At 39.6% G+C, this 18,101-nt stretch overlaps 1 protein-coding gene across 4 annotated transcripts in view; it reads right to left on the bottom strand.

Annotated features, from left to right (window-relative positions):
* Positions 1-15: 15 nt before the first annotated feature.
* CBX5 (chromobox 5) overlaps positions 16-18,101 on the bottom strand; it is a 38,041-nt gene continuing 19,955 nt past the window's right edge. For all 4 annotated transcript variants that reach the window (XM_006756945.2, XM_006756944.2, XM_006756946.2 and 1 more), the window contains exons 3-5: positions 14,622-14,808; positions 11,002-11,102; positions 16-7,788 (exon numbers count right to left, since the gene is read on the bottom strand). In XM_006756945.2, coding sequence (XP_006757008.1) covers positions 7,638-7,788; positions 11,002-11,102; positions 14,622-14,808 — 439 coding nt within the window. In that variant the 3' untranslated portion in view covers positions 16-7,637. The remainder of the gene's footprint in view (positions 7,789-11,001; positions 11,103-14,621; positions 14,809-18,101) is intronic.

Genomic DNA, 18,101 nt, shown 5'->3' with positions numbered 1-18,101 from the left:
ATAATCACTTATTCTAAAAAAAAAAATTAAAAATCAAAAGCAGAAATGTTTGGCTGAAATAAAACCAAGAAACACAACCAATACTCCCCCACAAACCAAAAAGTCCAGAGAGAATTTAATTTTCCATTCAGAAATCTGGCTATAAAGTGTGATTTGTTTTGCTACTCAGGATGGTATGGTGCTGAGAAACTCAGCCTCTTGAGTTGCTTAGAGCCCATCTGTGGGAAGGCTGTGGGCCATGGGCGAGCCAACTCCTGGCTACTTGGCAGATGTCAGACAGTGCTCTTCCTCCTCCAGAACTCCACAGAACATGTTGCCGCCAGTGCTGGGCGAACAGAGGAGCGGAGTCCACAAAACACGGAGAACCGGATGTGACGGCAGCAGGCAGCCAGGACCTTGTGCTTTTTCATGGGTTACACATCTAGGGCCAAGGAGGGGAAAGGGGAAAGAGCCCTGATGGGAAGAGGAGCTGGGTGAGCCCCTAAACTGAGATGGAGAGTAAGGTTCTTGAGCCCACACCTGGGCAAATAGGAAGTGTCCAAAATCCTCCCAAACTACAGGAAAAAGTCAGTCGGGTTCACTGTGGACACTGTGATGCTGAACGCAGTGAACTGGATGAAGCTTTAAAGCATAGCAATGCCCAATTCCAAGCATTAAACATGCCTCTAGAAAAAATTTCCTAGTGTGGCTCTTTTGGGGTGGGTGGGTGGGGGAAGTGGTTATGTTTTTCAAACCAGGTGGTTTCTGTGGGGCGGTGGAGGCTTGGGTACAGGTACCATGAGGGGCTGCAGTGTCCCAGTTGTCTGGGGGTTAGTTTGGGGAGTGATAAGCAACAATATAAATCAAACCCAATGTCTTTACTTTGCTTCTGAGACAGCTTGAGTCTGTTCCAAGTCCCTGGGGCATGGGACCTTAATTCCCAACCTGCAGAGAGAAACCAGCAGTAGCTCCCCTGCCTGGTGATCCCTGAATGCAATGCTCTTGGGTCTAAAACAGCCTCTGTGGATGCGAGATACAGAAAATACTAAGTGCCTTCCCCCTAAACACCCTAAGTCTGGACTATTAAGACTCCAACATTCACAAAAACACCGTCAACATCTGAACTAGCAGCTTTGATGAGGGGTGGGGGGCAGAAAACTTTCTGAGCTCCAACCATGGGACAGCTCAGTGAGGACTAAAGCCTATGTCAGGCCTGGACTTAGGCTCAAAGTGTCCTCCATTGAGGACCCTAAAGTATTCTATCAACTTTTTTGATTTACAATGCCTCACAACACCCCTGTGAGGTAGGTCAGTATTATTACCCCCATTTGACAGATGGGGAACTGAGGCATTGAAAGGAGTGACTTGCCCAAGGTCAGCCATTATGAATCAGTTGAGGAGGTTGGCACACACAGTCAGCATCCACTCAATTCTTATTCCACTCCCCTGAGCATCTGATTTCTTAGAGTGCACTTGGGAGCAAAAGGAAGCCAGTTAAGTACACATCGCTCTGCAAACTAGATCAACTCAAGCAACCCACACGTATTAACTGAGGGAGATTATATATCTAGCATATGTGAGAAACCTTGGAGAAACAAACTGCTTCTGAAAGCCATATGTTGATAGATGTTTTGAAAATAAAATTACATTTAAATCAGTAAGGTGAAGGACTAAGTCACACTGATTTTCCAAAGTTCTGCACCGAGTAATCCAAATTTCTAAAATCCAGAATGAAGCAAGACCACAAACAACCAGAAAGATTAGAACCATTCCCCCAGCAGTGGTCTTGGTAGTGCTCTGAGCTGCAAGGTTGGTGGGGAAAGGCTAACAATAATGGTGACAGCAGCCACATTTCTACAGGCTAAACCAGGAGCATAGGAACCCAGCACCACCAACCTCCCTCCTGCAGCTTCTAGAAGACAATTCTAGAAGACAGAATCTTACCCACCTTTCTAGACTCAGCTCAACTTCTGGAATTGCGGCATCTTCATAAACAGCTCAAGATTAAGGATATAAATGGTGACCCTCTACTTTTCACTTCAGAGAGAGGGGATAAAGTATTCTCTATAACTAGTCATAAGACTCTTATAATATTCTTTCCTCCTGCCAGTAACACTTTAACAAAAAGCAAGCAAAAAACACCTTCCCCCGCTCCGTTGGATTTACAGTGGATTCTGGTAGAAATCATTATGACCCTCTTCCTGAAACTAGGGGGGAGTGGGGCGTTAGACTAAATCCACAGCCTGCCTTGGCTTAGAATCAAATACTAAACTCATATCTCCTTGCAGTGGCCAGAGCGGCAAGACCCTACATACATCAGAAGCTCAAAGAATGATTTATCAACACACACAGTCTATATTCAGGGATACTCTACTTCCGGGAAGGATCAACCATTCCAAGACCTAAATATAAACCTTTTCTCATTGATTGCTGATCACACCAAGTCCAAATGATGAAGTTCAAGACCAATTAACAGTGGCAATGACAGTTCAGATTCAGTCTGTGTTTGGAGCTCCTCAAAGTGTGACAAACTGGCCACTGGGGCCCGGATCAAGTGTGAGGGTCACACCTGCCAATGCCAGGGGACATCACACACACACAGAAACACAGAATGGCAAGATTAAAAGTTCACTGCATTCAATTTGACCTAATTTCTTGATAATAGTTTCCTATTAGACTTTCTGATTAATACTGATGGCTCTTACCTAGGCTGTGATAATTAGGTTTTGATCTATTGTGACATTAATGATCACAATCAGTTGACTTTGAAATTGTCTTAATTAATGGCTCTTTCCTTGTAGGCTGCCTCCAGTGCAGTTCTGTCCCGCCTCCCCCCAGCCCAACCCCCCCACTCCCTGCCCCCCGCCTTTTTTTAACTCCTTCTCCACTGATCTGAGACAAATAGCATTTGGAGAATCACTTTCTTTCCATAAACCAAGATTTTAAAACATTTCTCTGAGAAGCAGTATGTTAAGTGAAATGAGGATTGGGATGAAAAGGCGAGAGAACATGCTGCCAATGAATAGGAAGAAATCCATCTTAGAAACAGCCAAAGTCAAGCATGTTAGAGGCAATGACAAGTCGAAGTAACTCTAGAAAGACAAGATGAGGTAGTTTAAAATTTAAGAAATCCAGCGCAAGCAAAAAGAAACTAAAATTGTTTTTATGAAACGATCCCAAAAACCTTCTCACTTTAGTTTTCCAGGAGTTATTCTAATTCTTGGGAATGCTGACTTCTAAATTAGTAGCCAATTCTCAATTGTCCAGGCAGAAAAAACTATCTTTTTTTTTGTGGTCAGAGCTAAAAAATTTCTCAAGGTCAGACTGTTACTCAGTAAGGCTGGGCCTCACCCAAACTGATTAAATAGAAAATTCCAGGATATGTATGTTCATGGGTTTCCACATAATTGAGACAAGTCTCTGCTTAGAAATCACCATCTTGCAGTGCTGAATAAAACTACACCGCCCAGAGTAGATGCCCAGGTGTCAACAGAAGTGCCCAAGCCTTCTTTATAGTAGATCTCTCGTCATTGTCAAAAATGTCCCTGTTTTAGGCTTCAAGCCAGCCTCATGTTAATTCCTCCAAAAGAAAAGAGAACATGAAAAAGGCGTGAGAAACTGATAAAATGTCTATGAGGAATAAATGTTACAGAACCCACAATAACATAGCAACACATAATTGGATCTGCAACACAGTTAGTATTCTCCACAATAAGGATTAACTATACCATTACTTTGGCAAAGAGCCTATATTAGGGATCAAAATCTGGGGTTCTCAATCCCCACTCACCTGTTGTTCTCTCTCAGTAATAGCAGCATTTCTAACTAACCTTCAGTTCTTTTTATTTTCTGGAATAAAACAAGCCCTTGTGGTCTATCTATGACCAGTTAACTCAGTTCCTCCAAGGTCACAGGTCTTTTCCACATGTCAACCAATTGTTAGCCTCCTACTTTAGGGCCACAAATTGTATCAACAGCTGTCTCTGCCTCCAAATCAGAAATGTGTATCCACTTAAAGCATTTATTACACTCAACTATTAATAGTCAGTTTACCCCACACCAGTATGACAGTTCTTTGAAGTCAGGAAGTGCATCTTTTTGAACTTTGTATCCCCTGGGCCAAAAAATGTTGAATGAATGTTGATATACACTAGTATAGCTGGATATGGATGGCTGAATACAAATCTGCCACTATTAATTGGGTAGAGGTACCCAATTCTTAGCATATGCTCTTGGATGCATGGCTTAGTAAAGTCTGTTTTTGAAAACATAACTTTCACAACTAGTGGTAAAGCCAACATGAAATTGGAATACTGGGTCCAGACCTTTCCTTTTTCTGCTTTGCTACAGGTATGCTTGCTTGGTGGTCTGATTACAAAGGTACAGACCTCAACACTATAATTTTTAGTCTAAAAATCTAAACCTAAAGAATGGAGTCATGGGTGCAAAATAAGCTTTTCCTTTGACCTAATTTGTGAGAAACAACTTCTACATTTTAAATCTAATGACATAACCCTTCCTGGGGTTCTCATGTCACTTTAGGCCTGTAATGTCAGATCCTAAGGGCAAAGACAATCACTCTCCAACCCAAAACAGATCCTGCTGTATGTCAGGTGAGCTGGCCTAAACACAGATCCAACAAAATCACAGGAAGAAAATCCCCAGCACCTCCTCCAAGGCCCTGTGTGATCTAGTAAATTGAAAGTGAATGGACGCCAGGGTGGCTACAGAACAGGAACAAAAAGTTAAGAACCACTGCCCAGGCTATGGGAACAGACCAACCTTTCATGAAAAAACAAAAGGTAACACACAGATATGGCTGGGGGGACAGCCAAGGACCATCCAGACTTTCGTGTTCGAGAGCACCACAGGTCCAAATGCTCCCGAGCAGACAAAAACTGCCTGCCTCTCTCCAGGTTAAAAATGGGTGCTTCCATCGGGACTGATGTTTCTAACGGTTGATCTTAATGTGAGGGTATCAGTCCTGCCCAGAGCCCAGAAAAGTGGCTACACTGACCTTGGTAGACTGCTGGGCAAAGCTTTACTCCATTCTGTGAAGGAGAGATCCTTGAATGTTGATCACTAAAGAAATTATTAGAAAAATGTTTTCAAAGAACTCAACACAGCAAAAACATACTGAGCATCTAAGACCTAGATGTTTGAGTGCTTAGCCCATGGCTATTAACTCTTTTAAGAGAAAACCCCATGAAAACAAGTTTCTGTTTGAGGTTGCAATTCTCCAAGGGCCAGGTCAGCTTCTCAACATTAAGAAAAGCTTGAGGCCTCGGAGGGCATCTGGTTTCCTTTCTGCTGACGGCTGAAAGCAGTACTGGCTTCTGGCTCCCTACATTCCTATAGAAGCAGCTGTGGACAGGCAGGAGAGGGAGAGAACAAAAGCTGTTTTGGCGGCACTCAGTATTAAGACCTAGATTCAATAAACTGTGGACAGAAAAAGGTGAGCAAAAAGTAAGGTACTGAATGTATAACACTGGGGTTGTTAAAAGAAAATCAGATTTTGATAAATGGCTACATGGTTAAGCAGTCATTTTCTCCACCTGCCAACTGAGACCCAGATCACTTCCTCAGGGGCTATGGCCTACTCTAGTCCTATGCTTATATACCCTAATTGATATCCCCGATTATCAGTATGACAAATCAATTTCCTGACCACCCTTTCTTGTGAATGCCCATCAGATTAGTAGTAACAACTGTCAATTACCTAGCACTTGATCTAGGCCTTTAATTCCTTCAGAGAGTAAAGGAAGTTGGAGATAAAACCCTTACCTACTTGAGATATGGGTAAGTTCTTACCTAATCACATTACCATTCAGAAGGATTTTCCTGGATGACTTAAACCAAAATCTTCATTGTTCCAGTCTGTCATGTCACTGCATCAACAGCTGTCTTTTCAACTGTGCAGTATAATTTTTGACATAATTTATAGAAGCACACAGAATTCAATCAACAGCTAAGCAGGGAAGCAATGTTAACAAATGCTATGAATGGGTATATGATTTGCATATTATTCAGCTCAGTTCATCTGTGGACTAGAAGCAATCTATTCATTCACCTCATTACTCAAAATAACCTAGAAATGGTTGAATACTCCTGCCAGCTATGTTTTAAAAATCAAAGCAACAACAAAAACAACCTTGATGACTGCTGAACTCGAGTTAAGGCTATTTCAAGCATTTATTCTTATTCCCTCAGCTTTGGGCTAGGGCAAGGATGCTCAAAACCCTACTATTTCCTTACTTTTAGTTTTGAATTTTTAGCCTGACCCTCCCCCAAAAGAAAAAAAGAATAAAGAGAAGTAGGGCATTTCTTAGCAGATAGACAGGTTATCAGAAAAATAAACTCTCAATATAATGGCAAAACAGGAGGAAGCTAAAAGGAAAACGGTTGTGTCAACATGCTAATGCCAGGGCCTGTCATCTTCTGAGGTGATAGTCTTCCGTGGAAACACATTTTTAAAAAGAAGATACAGAGTTTTAGGGTGGAAAAAGGAAGAGCATTGGGGACTCTTGGCAAATCCAGGAGTCAACAAAGCAGGACATTTATGACTATAAACACTATGAATATTTAAAACTGATAGTGTTGCCAATGGCTCCCCTCCAAGAATTCCTCACTGAAAATAATGGCATAGAGGGGAAACTGGTGTCCACTGAGAAGTGAGGGTCAGGTTCGAAGCCTCTTTGGTTAACAGGAATGCTTTGGGAGGCCACAGAAGTTGGCAGGGTTGGAGGGTGCCTAGCACCTTGGCACAAGCAAGCACCAGGCAGTCAGTCACACCTACATAAATATATAGTTCAAATGTGAGGAACGGAAGGAAACAATACATATATACCCTATGTAATAATAAAGACAACTGTATCCTACCCCATCAGCTTCATGTCCTAATAGCTAAAAAGCTCCACAGTTATTAATCTTGTCATTTGATGACAGACTACACCAACTTACAGAAGCAGAATCGGGGATTGCTAAGAAACAAAGCCACAAGTCCTGGGGCTAAAAGGAGTGCCTTGACAAATGTGAATGTAAAATTTCAAGTCCTCCAAGGATGGAGCTACTCTGGGAGGATGGGTGAAGATGAACAACAGAGGGTGGCCCAGAAGACCACACCAGAAACCCTGTATTCTCCTGGGTAGAGCTGAATGAGGTTGGGAAAGCCCCAACAGGTAGGCAGTTGCTATCGGCTATTTAAAAAGACGGGTAACATCTTTTCCATCCCAAGATCTCAAGCAAAGGCTAGCTGGTCATCAACATGTTTTAAGAACCAATTTTACCATCATTGTAACAAAATCCCCCAATCTAAAAGTGACCAACCCTGAAAAGATCAAGACTCTCAGGTGATTAAAAAGTTAAAACTCATCTTGAGGTCACAGGGGAGCAGAAGAAAGAGATCAGGGCAAAGGAAAAAAATGTGGGAATTTTACACACAGTATGCAATGCCTGGTCTTCACAGAGAGACACTAATCATGAATCAGACCATCCGTTATGTTACAAGAAAACCAATACCAACATTTCTCCTGTGGAGCACAGTGATAAGCACATTTTTGTATGAATGTGTTTAGGATAGAAGGGGTAGGTAGGAGGGAGAGGAGCAGGGAAGTGAATGTATTATGTACAAAGAGAAATGACAGAGACCACCCCCTTCTTTAGCTCTTTGCTGTTTCTTTCTCTTTGTTTTCCGCATCCTCAGGATATGCATGCCACGTCAGTCTCTCTTCATAAAATGCTATCACAATCTGTGGACATTTTACATTAGCTTCTTTTGCAAGAACCAGGTCTGCTTCATCTGTGTCTTTCCTGGGGAGAAAGAACAGGAAAGAGACTTAAGAGAAGAGGAAGTAAGATTGAGTCTGTCCAAATATAGGTTCCTGTATTTGCTGTATTTCGTTAACTTGATTTCCTCTTCATCCTGATTTCAAAGTGAGAAGAACCCTACCAGTTCAACAATTTCTTTTTAAAATTTTTATTAAATTTATTGGGGTCTAATTCAGTATTTTCAAGGAGAAATTTAAGTAAATGAATTAAATGATGGTAGTCCACCTCTTATTTGTGGTTTCACTTTCTGCAGTTGGTTACCCAAGGTCAACAGTGGTCCACAAATATTAAATGGAAAATTCCAGAAATAAATAATTCCTAAGTTTTAAATTGTGTGCCATTCTGAGTAGCATGATGAAATTTCGTGCCAGCCTGCCTAGGATTTAAAATCATCCCTTTGTCCAGTGTATCCACGCTATACATAAAGATATCTTGAGCCCAGCCAGTGTGGCTCAGTGGTTGAGCATCAACCTATGAATCAGGAGGTCATGGTTCGATTCACAGTCAGGGCACGCATGCCCGGGTTCCGGGCTCAGTTCCCAGTTGAGGGGGAGAGAGGGAAATCGTGCATGAGGCAGCCAATCAATGATTCTCTCTCATCATTAATGTTTTTAACTCTCTCTCCTTCTCCTTTCCTCTCTGAAATCAATAAAAATATCTTAGAGAGAGAGAGAGAGAGAGAGAGAGAAGAGAGCACATAAATCTGATTACAGTAAACTGTTCTATTTTATCATAGATTATTGTTGTTAACCTCTTATGGTGTCTAATTTCTAAATGTAACTCTATCATAGGTATGTATGTATAGGAAAAAAACATAGTACATATAGGGTTCCATACTATTTGCAGTTTTCAGGCATCCAGTGGGCAAGAAGGGGGGAGAGGTTGGAATGTATCCACCACAGATACGGGAGGATGACTGTATTACTAACTATTGCATTAGTGAATATCACTTAACTACTACATCAGACAAAAACAGCAATCTTCACAGCCAGAATTTAGTTGGGAAATAGCAGGTTTAATCAAAAGGCTGAAAATTATATAAATTCTGTTCCCATAATTTTTATTTGTATGTGTGAGCATGTGCACGAACACACAATCAAACCTACATTCACTCCTACTGATTATGCATAAAGTGATCAATCCAGTTTCTGGATTAAGTGAAAGTGTCCTAACCCTCCTCATCTGGTATCCTTTTAAACATTCTTTATCCTTTTAGCCAGAACTGTGGATTGGAACAATAAGAGAACAGAAATTTAAGTCAGCAACAGTACTTATAAAAGGAAGGAGAGTAGGAAAAATGTAAAATCTAGTACTAAAATGAAATGTAGGAATTAACTGCAAAGTTCAATTATCCAAGTTACATAGGCTCTACTATAATATATAACAAAAAATACAGCAAGTTTCTTAACCAGGATTCCAAATCAAGGAAAAAAATTTGTAATCAAAATTCCACTGAGATGTGAGTAAAGACAACTACATGCTTGTCTAGAAAACGGAAATGTTTAATTCATAAAGGTAAGTATTATGAGAAGAGGAGGGGAAAACTCATGGCTTAGAGAAGATACTCAAATTTGGACAGTGGTGCAAAGAGCTAGTTAATATGTGACTATAAATCATAAGTAGCGCACATGATGGAGTGGGAAAAGCAGTCAACAACAGCTCCTTACTTCTGAAAGAGTATAGTGACTCTCCAAAAAATAGGTTTTTGGGTAATTTACCAGCAAAATTTTGATCAAATAGCCCTAGCTGGTTTTTCTCAGTGGTTAGAGCATTGGCCCTCAGACTGAAAGGTCACGGGTTCAATTCTGGTCAAGGGCAGGCTTAATGCCCAGTGTTGTTTGGGGTGAGAGCAGGAGGCAACAAATCAATAGATCTCTCTCACATGGATGTTTTTCTCTCTCTCTGTCTCTCCCCCTCCCTTCTAAAAATCAATGAAGAAAATATCCCTGGGTGAGGATTAACAACAACAACAACAAAAATGGCCGCCGAAACTGGTTTGGCTCAGTGGATGGAGCGTCGGCCTGCGGACTGAAAGGTCCGAGGTTCGATTCCGGTTAAGGGCTGTACCTGGGTTGCGGGCACATCCCCAGTGGGAGATGTGCAGGAAGCAGCTGGTCGATGTTTCTCTCTCATCGATGTTTCTAACTATCTCTCCCTTCCTCTCTGTAAAAAATCAATAAAAAATATGAAAAAAAAAAAGGCCAAATTGCTGCTCAGAGAAAAGAAGAACCCAGGAACTTCGTAGGGGATCATCACTGGCAGGCAGGCTGGCCCCACCCCAGGATCAAATAAAATGTTACACCTTTTGATTATATATTTAAGATAATTAGCTTCCTAAGTGGCACTAGAGCATGAACCCTCTATTTAGAGACCAAACCTAAATCATAAGCTCAGAGCACTTGGATAGAGAAGGTAGTGGGGGCCAGACCATAAAACACCCTGTCTTTTAGAAACCAAATTGTGGGGAAGTAACTATACTTTCCTCTAAGAGCCACTCCCTCCACGGGATGAAATTATTGTGCTTTGGCCAGTATTATCCTTAATGCTTTTTATTCAGATTATTTTTCTCTTTTAGACATTATTCAGTGGTCTTGGTCCTCAGTGATGGCAGAAAGCCCACTTGCTCCTATCCTATGGCCACAGGCTCATGGACTAAGGCAGTGGTTCTCAACCTGTGGGTCGCGACCCCTTTGGCGGTCGAACGACCCTTTCTCAGGGGTTGCCTAAGACCATCCTGCATATCAGATATTTACATTACGATTCATAACAGTAGCAACATTACAGTTATGAAGTAGCAACGAAAATAATTTTATGGTTGGGTCACAACATGAGGAACTGTATTTAAAGGGCCAGAAGGTTGAGAACCACTGGTCTAACGGTAAATGATTCAGAACTGTGTTTAAAAAAAAGTGGTTAGGTCATGTTTATATGTTTCCCACCTCAAATCTACCCTTTTCTGGAATCTGGGCTAATATAATTTGGCTTAATACCAAAACTTGAGAATGTCTTGATTTCTTTAATTCATTCCAAACCATAATTCTCATTTAATACAGATAGTTGGTGTTAAATAAAGGTCCTTGACAATCAAAATATTTGGATGGGAAATACTCAGTCTTCCTCCCTATCTTCCATACAAATTCAAGTCACTGGCAAAAGAAACCCCACAATTGTAGAGAAATATCCAATCGCTCTCACCATTTCATTAGGAACATTAAATCGCCACAGGAATCTGTCGCCCCAATGATCTTTTCTGGTTCCAGTCCTCTCTCAAAGCCCCGAGCAATATCATTGCTTTGCTATAAACAGAAGATGAAGAAAAGTTACAGCTGGGTAAAAGTTAAAACCTATTTCTCAGCTTAGCAAAGCACAACCTAATTTACTACCACCAGATATCATTTTTGTAATGAAATTCTTAAAATTTAAGAAATACAATACTGCATCACCCAGTGACAGTGATGCCAAAAGATATTTTTGCAAGAAGATGCAGTTGTCCCGCCAGTGTTCCTTCAAGATTAGGAGTGGCCCCTAAAACTCTTTAATATCCCGGAGTCATCACCTAGGAACTCCTCTAATCCAATCTCCTTAATGATATCAATTGCTTCTGAGATGATAAACAAGTCCATGTTTACCCAAACTAGACCCCTTTTTATATTATAAACTTCAAGTATACCACATCTCTCAATCTTTACTTTTTTAGACTTTTAGTTTACCTTAACACTGACCAATCTTTTTAATACTTCTTTTCGCAAAGGCATCCATATTTATGAAAGAACAGAGGTATGAATGATTCAAGGAAGTACCATAAAACAACAAATTTCTTTCAGAGTTCACACAATGCATTACGCATGCTCTTGAAGAGGCCCTGGTCTGTGCCTATCCGCTCCTAATGTGGGTGAGTCATTAGCATTAGAGAACAGAACTGGAAGTGATTAAAAACAAACAAGCTGATTGTTCTCTAGGAGAGTATTCAAATTTGGCCAGAATGCAATCGAGGTAAGGAGTACAGGGTCTGATCCAGGTCTGATGGCACTGGTGAGAACAAAATTTTATGCAAAGCAGGTAATTTTTAATTTTGTTCTTTGTTTGTTTCAGAGAGAAGGGGGAGAGGGAGAAACATCAATTGGTTGTCTCCTACACGCACCCCGACCGGGATCAAACCCAAAACCTGGGTATGTGCCCTGACTGGGAATCGAATCTGACACTTTTTGGTGTGCAGAATGATGTTCCAACCAACTAAGTCACACCAGACAGGGCACAAAGCAGGTGATTTTAAAAACCTTATTATGGAAGATAAAGACTGCACAAATGAACTCACATCTGATGTCTGATTTTCATAAAATCTCTTTGATCTGACATTCACCTCCCTTGCTCTCTTCTGAGACATACAAACATGCAGGGTCCAGGCGGTCTCCAAAGATACCAGAACCCACACTGGGAAGGAAATTCCATGCATGGATCAAGGGAGACACTGACTCAAAAACATAACCTTTTTGGGGAGCTCTTAAGGGGAGGAGGTTCCCAGATGTGCACACAGATGGTCACAGCTGGAATGCTGGCACATGAACTGAGTCGTAAATCATAGCTGGCAGCTGAAAACAGTTTGCCACATAAGGAGGGAGGGGAAGAAAAATGTTCAAGCTGCTGAATAGGTGACGAGGCGAGGAAAATGCAAAAATCATCACAAAGGCAGTAATCTTAAATCAGGCATAATGCCAACTGACAAATTTCTTCTGCAGTGGTCAAAAGAAAGAAAAAGGTACAGGGGCCCCTCCTGTACCTTTAAAACTTACATCACCTATCTTCCTAGCTGCCTAGATGACAGCCACCAGCACTGTTGAGAATGCTGTCGGGGCCCCAGATGAACATTACAACATGAGGGACGAGTGGGACTGTTTTCAAGGTCGGCAGCATCAGAACCTGGCCTAGGAACAAAACTCTGCTTTGGCCAGTAGCTCTAAGCCAGACTGTTCCTTTTTAAAATACAGAAACCTTAGGTTGAGGATATAAACACTGTAAGTCACAAACGGCTAGTTAAAGACTTATGCTGTGTTGTTTTCGGTCTCTTTACTTAGCTGGAGAATTAGTCAAATGACAAAAGCCAGAATACAAAGGACTAATAAAAAAAAAAAGAAGGTATTTTAACGTATATATTAACCAAGGTTACCCCAATAAATTTAAAAAAGAAAAAAACAAATCTTAGCTCCTTAGAGAAAGGCATTCTCAAATTCTTTATCAGCAGTTTATTATAACGATATAGTTTATCACAATGATATACACACCTCACCAGAATAGAGCAGTTTTAAAAATAAGGTAAAAATAAAATCAATGAGGGAAACAAATAAGGAGACAGCCACAAACCCAGAGTCCTTTTTCACTTGCAGCTTCCAATCTTTCACTCTTATATCAATTCTTTTGGGAAAGCTGGTCTCCCATTTTCTCTATGGAGACCAGATCCAACCCACAGAAATTGAATTTAACTGGTCTAGGGTACATTTTTGGCTCTGGAGGTTTTTAAAAGCACACTCTTCACACCCCTGTGGTTCTAATGTACAGCCAGAGCTGAGAACTAATGCTGATGAAAGAACTGGAAGTGCCTTTGCTATAAACAGAAGCATATATAGTATTTTCTTGGATACTAGAAAGACAGGTATCCAAGTAGAATAAAGATAAACAGGGATGCTTATGACATTGATGCTAGAAGATTCAGAAGCAGACTTATGCTTTTATTTTATTAAACTTTAAGGGTATGATACATCCTTCACCACAAAACGCTTCATGACCTTGAAATAAAGGAAAGGAGTGGAAGCTTGAAGGGGGTGTATATGTATATGTATATGTATATGTATATGTATATGTATATGTATATGTATATGTGTGTGCACTGATGGAAAAGATATAGATGAAAAAAGAGGCAATAACACTGCTCATGCTGGTAATTTGAGATCTAAAGCAGCTGAATAAAACCAAAATTTTATAAACAGACTTTCCAAACTCAACAATAAAAAGATTTCAAAAAGAGATGAAGCCCTGGCAAGTGTGGCTCAGTTGGCTGGAGCATCATCTTGTGCAACAAAAGGTTGTGGGTTCAGTTCCCAGTTGGGGCACACAACTACATTTCGTGTTTGATCTCTGGCCCTAGTCGAGGCGCAGCCAATCAATCTTTCTCTCTCATATTGATGTCTCTCTTTCTCTCTCTCCCGCCCCGCTTCTCCTTTCTCTCTCTCTCTCTAAAAAAAAAAAAAATGAATGTGTCCTTGAGTGAGCAAAGATAAAAAAAAAAGGATGAAATTAATTTCTTATGTAAAGTACATAAAAATAAGATCTAAAGAGAATATACATGTCAATGAACTATACACTTTAAAATGGTTAATTGTATACATGTGAATTTCATCTCAATGAAAAAAATGAAAGAATATAAAGGATTGAAAATAAGGGACTATCTTTGGAACAAAAGAAAAAAGTAAAACAGTAAATGTTTTAAAGCCCTTTTCTATCCTTAAAATTCACCAAAAACCATTCCTCTTTAAGACAGCTTAGCCTTGTTTGAAGACAGACAGTGGCCGAATGTTTTATAGGGATTTAATTTTGCCACCTTAATAAAATTCAGTGTACACATATTACATTTCTCATTCAGCCAGGAGGGGGCACTGTAGTTAATCAACATACCTCCCTAGAAGCTCTTTTGTTCAACTATTTTACCTTGAAGGCCATCCTTAGAACAGAAATAAACAAAATGAGGCTCTTTTGGGGGGAGGGGGGGGAAGCACGGGGTGGCAAAAGAATAGTTTGTGGGAAAAGGGGGAAAGAAAACTTACCTCTCTCTTTTTTTTGGATTTGATATCATCAGTACTGTTCGAGAAACTGGATTTCCTCTTGTTAGTTTCTGACTTCTCCCTGGGTTTGTTATTTTCACCCTCCTTCATCTTCTTATACTTTTTCATAAACTCAGAGATTAGCTCAGGGCAATCCAAATTTTTCTCAGGTTCCCAAGTATTGTGCTCCCTGGACAAGAACAGAGAAAAGAATTAGGGGGGAGAGGGGAGAAATCTAATGCCTTAGTTTAAAAAGGACAAATAGACAAAAAGGAAAGAGACCCTACACTTAAAAGGAACAAATTTAATCCTAGGAATCTATCCAAGAAAAAAATTATATACCCACAAAAAAACTTGTACACAATTATTTATAACAGCATTTTAATAGCCAAAAGTTAAAAACAATTCAAATGTCCATGAACTGGTGAATGGATAAACAAAATCTGGTATATCTATACAATGAACTTCTATCCAACAGCAAAAAGGAACACAATACTAATTAGTACACGCTACAACATGGAAGAACAAAACATCAAAAACATTATCTAAGTGAAAGAAACCAGATGCAAAAGTATATATTGTCTGATTCCATTTATATGAAATGTCTAGGAAAGACAACTTGAGACCTTTGAAAGAAAGCAGATCAGTGGTTCCCTGCTGCTGGTGTCTGGGTCTTGGAATTAACTAGATATGGGCTCAAGTAAATTTGTGGAGAGGTTATGAAAATTTTCTAAAACTGGAGTGTGGTTACACAGCTCTATAAATTTACTTAATAAAAAATTCATGAATCATTTATTTTCAATGAATGACTTTTACAGACTATAAATGATACCTCAATAAAGGTGTTAAAAACTCAATTATGGCCCTGACCGGTTTGGCTCAGTGGATAGAGCGTCGGCCTGCGGACTGAGGGGTCCCGGGTTCGATTCCAGTCGGGGGCACGTGCCTTGGTTGCGGGCACATCCCCACTGGGGGGTGTGCGGGAGGCAGCTGATCGATGTTTCTCTCTCATCGATGTTTCTGGCCCACTCTGTCCTGTTCTGTAATTTTTTTAAAGCTTAGGATAGAAAAAGACAATCCTTAAAAAAACCTGAAATCAAAACAAACAAACAAACAAAAAAACCCTCAAATATGAACTCTATAAGTGGCAAAATAATGTGTTTTCACACAATCATCTATGCAAATTGTGAGAGGACAATCTAATAAATCATACCCCCCCCAGTTAAATATGTTACTTATATCTTGAAGAAATGTCAACAAAATTATTGGAGGATTGGAAATCGTTATTCAAAAAGAAAAAGGCAGTTTCAATCATAAGAAGACTCAGAAGTAGGAATTGGAGTGCATTAATTCGATGGATTCAAGTCTACTGTTACTAGTCATTCAAAAATATATTATTATATTAATAAGCAAAATCAATAAACCCAAACTGAATAATTGGGTCTAATTAAACTTGAATCAAGGAAGTCCTATTGGGTTATATAGAAAGGACTAGTTTATATTAAGATACATCTGTAAACATATCGGAGAAGCAGTTCCTACAATACTTTCATTGATTTGGGAACATTATTTTATGTCCTATCCATTTTATATATTTTACTGTTTTTAAAATAAGGTATTTTTAGGTAGGAATGGTTTGAACATATGACATAACTTGATTCAGGTAAGAAGCAGAATGATGAAAAAATTTGAGATATTTACTCCACACTTAAAACAACTTTCTGCAGCCCAACTGGTGTGGCTCAATAGTTGAGTGTCGACCTATGAACCAGGAGGTCATGTTTCAATTCTCAGTCAGGGCACATGCCTAGGTTTCGGGCTCGATCCCCAGTGTGGGCTGTTTAGGAGGTAGCTAATCAATGATTCTTTCTCATCATTGATGTTTCTATCTCTCTCTCCTTCTCCCTTCCTCTCTGAAATAAATAAAAAAATATATTTTAAAAAAGATATTTGCAACAACTTTAACATAACACAGATATATCTGCGGCTGCTATTAATGACAAAGTCATGGGTATTTTTAATTAAAAAAAAATGAGACAAAATTTACTTTTAAATCGCTTGAGCTAGAACTAGAAAAGGCACTTGTTCATAGCCCCTTTTCAGCCAAAAAAGATTCTGTACACAATAGCCTTCCCCATATCCACAGACCGTATAGTTTACTATCCCAGAAGAAATTAAGGTACCAAAATCAAGAGGCACGACAACACTAGATGTAGAGGTAGGAGAGTCTCTGTTCACAGCATGAAAGGCCAGTCCTATAATGGGATTATCCCTTTTCCTACCATATTGATAATGCTGTTTCTACATCAACCAAGGAAGAATCTGACCACTGCCTCGCAAGCAGTAGGTATTTAGTTGTAGACAATGCTGAAGGGGCAAAATTCCAGTCTTTAATAAAATCCTGGGCATTTCTGACAAATGCTTAATCTGTCTTTTCCTTTTCTATCTTTCTTTAGAAATATGAAGGGAATATTCTGATTGTTGTGATACCTACCTTTATAGCGCTCTATGTGATAGAGATGCTAAGCATCCTATAATGCACAAACTATCCCACTTAAAACAGTGCTCAAGATAAGAAAATTTGATTCATGAAATGAAATAACCTTATGTTCCAAAGGCTCCTGATTCATACCTTTGTCCAAAGATACGTCAAAACATTGAATCTTTTAGTATACTTAAACCTTACACTTTAAAGCTGTGATGTTCAAATATGGTAGCTACTAGTCACATGTGACTCCTGAGCACTTGAAACATGACTAATCTGAACTATGTGCTATAAAATGTAAAATATACATCAGATTTTAAAGACTTCATATGAAAAAATAATGTAAAACATCTCAACAATTTTAAAATTATTGTTGAAATAGCATTTTAGTATGTTGTATTAAATAAAATACTAGTATATTATTAAAATTAATTTCACTTTTCTTTTATGTGGCCACCAAAATATTTAAAATTACACATGTGGCTTGCATTATATTTCTACTGGATATTACCACCCCAAGTAGCCTAAACCATGTCCTATCAGTTCACTGGAGTTCTGAGAAATCTATTCTTTGTTATCAGACATCCTGAGAAAAGAATTAACCAGCAAATGAGGCATATTTCACCTTTCAAGCTATTACTTCTATGCTTCAATGTATCTAGTTCTATTTATTCCAAAGAAAATAATAACCTACTTTAGTACTTCAGCATAAAACCAGTTACTGCCTAACAGGCATTCTGGCCATCACTTTAGTATCATCCTTAAAGCTGACTTAAAAAGAAGGTTTTTAACTGGGTATTTTTCTTTGTTAAAATATATTTTTATTGATTTCAGAGAGGAAGGGAAAGGGGGAGAGAGAGATAGAAACATCAATGATGAGAAGAACCATCAATCGGCTGCCTCTCCACGCCTCCCACTGGGGATTGAGCCTGCAACCTGGGCATGTGCCCCAAACCATGACCTCCTGGTTCATAGGTTGGCACTCAACCACTGAGCCA

The sequence above is a fragment of the Myotis davidii genome, unplaced genomic scaffold (assembly GCF_000327345.1).
Source record: "Myotis davidii unplaced genomic scaffold, ASM32734v1 scaffold233, whole genome shotgun sequence".
In the NCBI taxonomy this organism is placed as follows: Eukaryota; Metazoa; Chordata; class Mammalia; order Chiroptera; family Vespertilionidae; genus Myotis; species Myotis davidii.
Note: the sequence above shows the minus strand (reverse complement) of the source record. Positions and strands in the feature narration are given on the sequence as shown.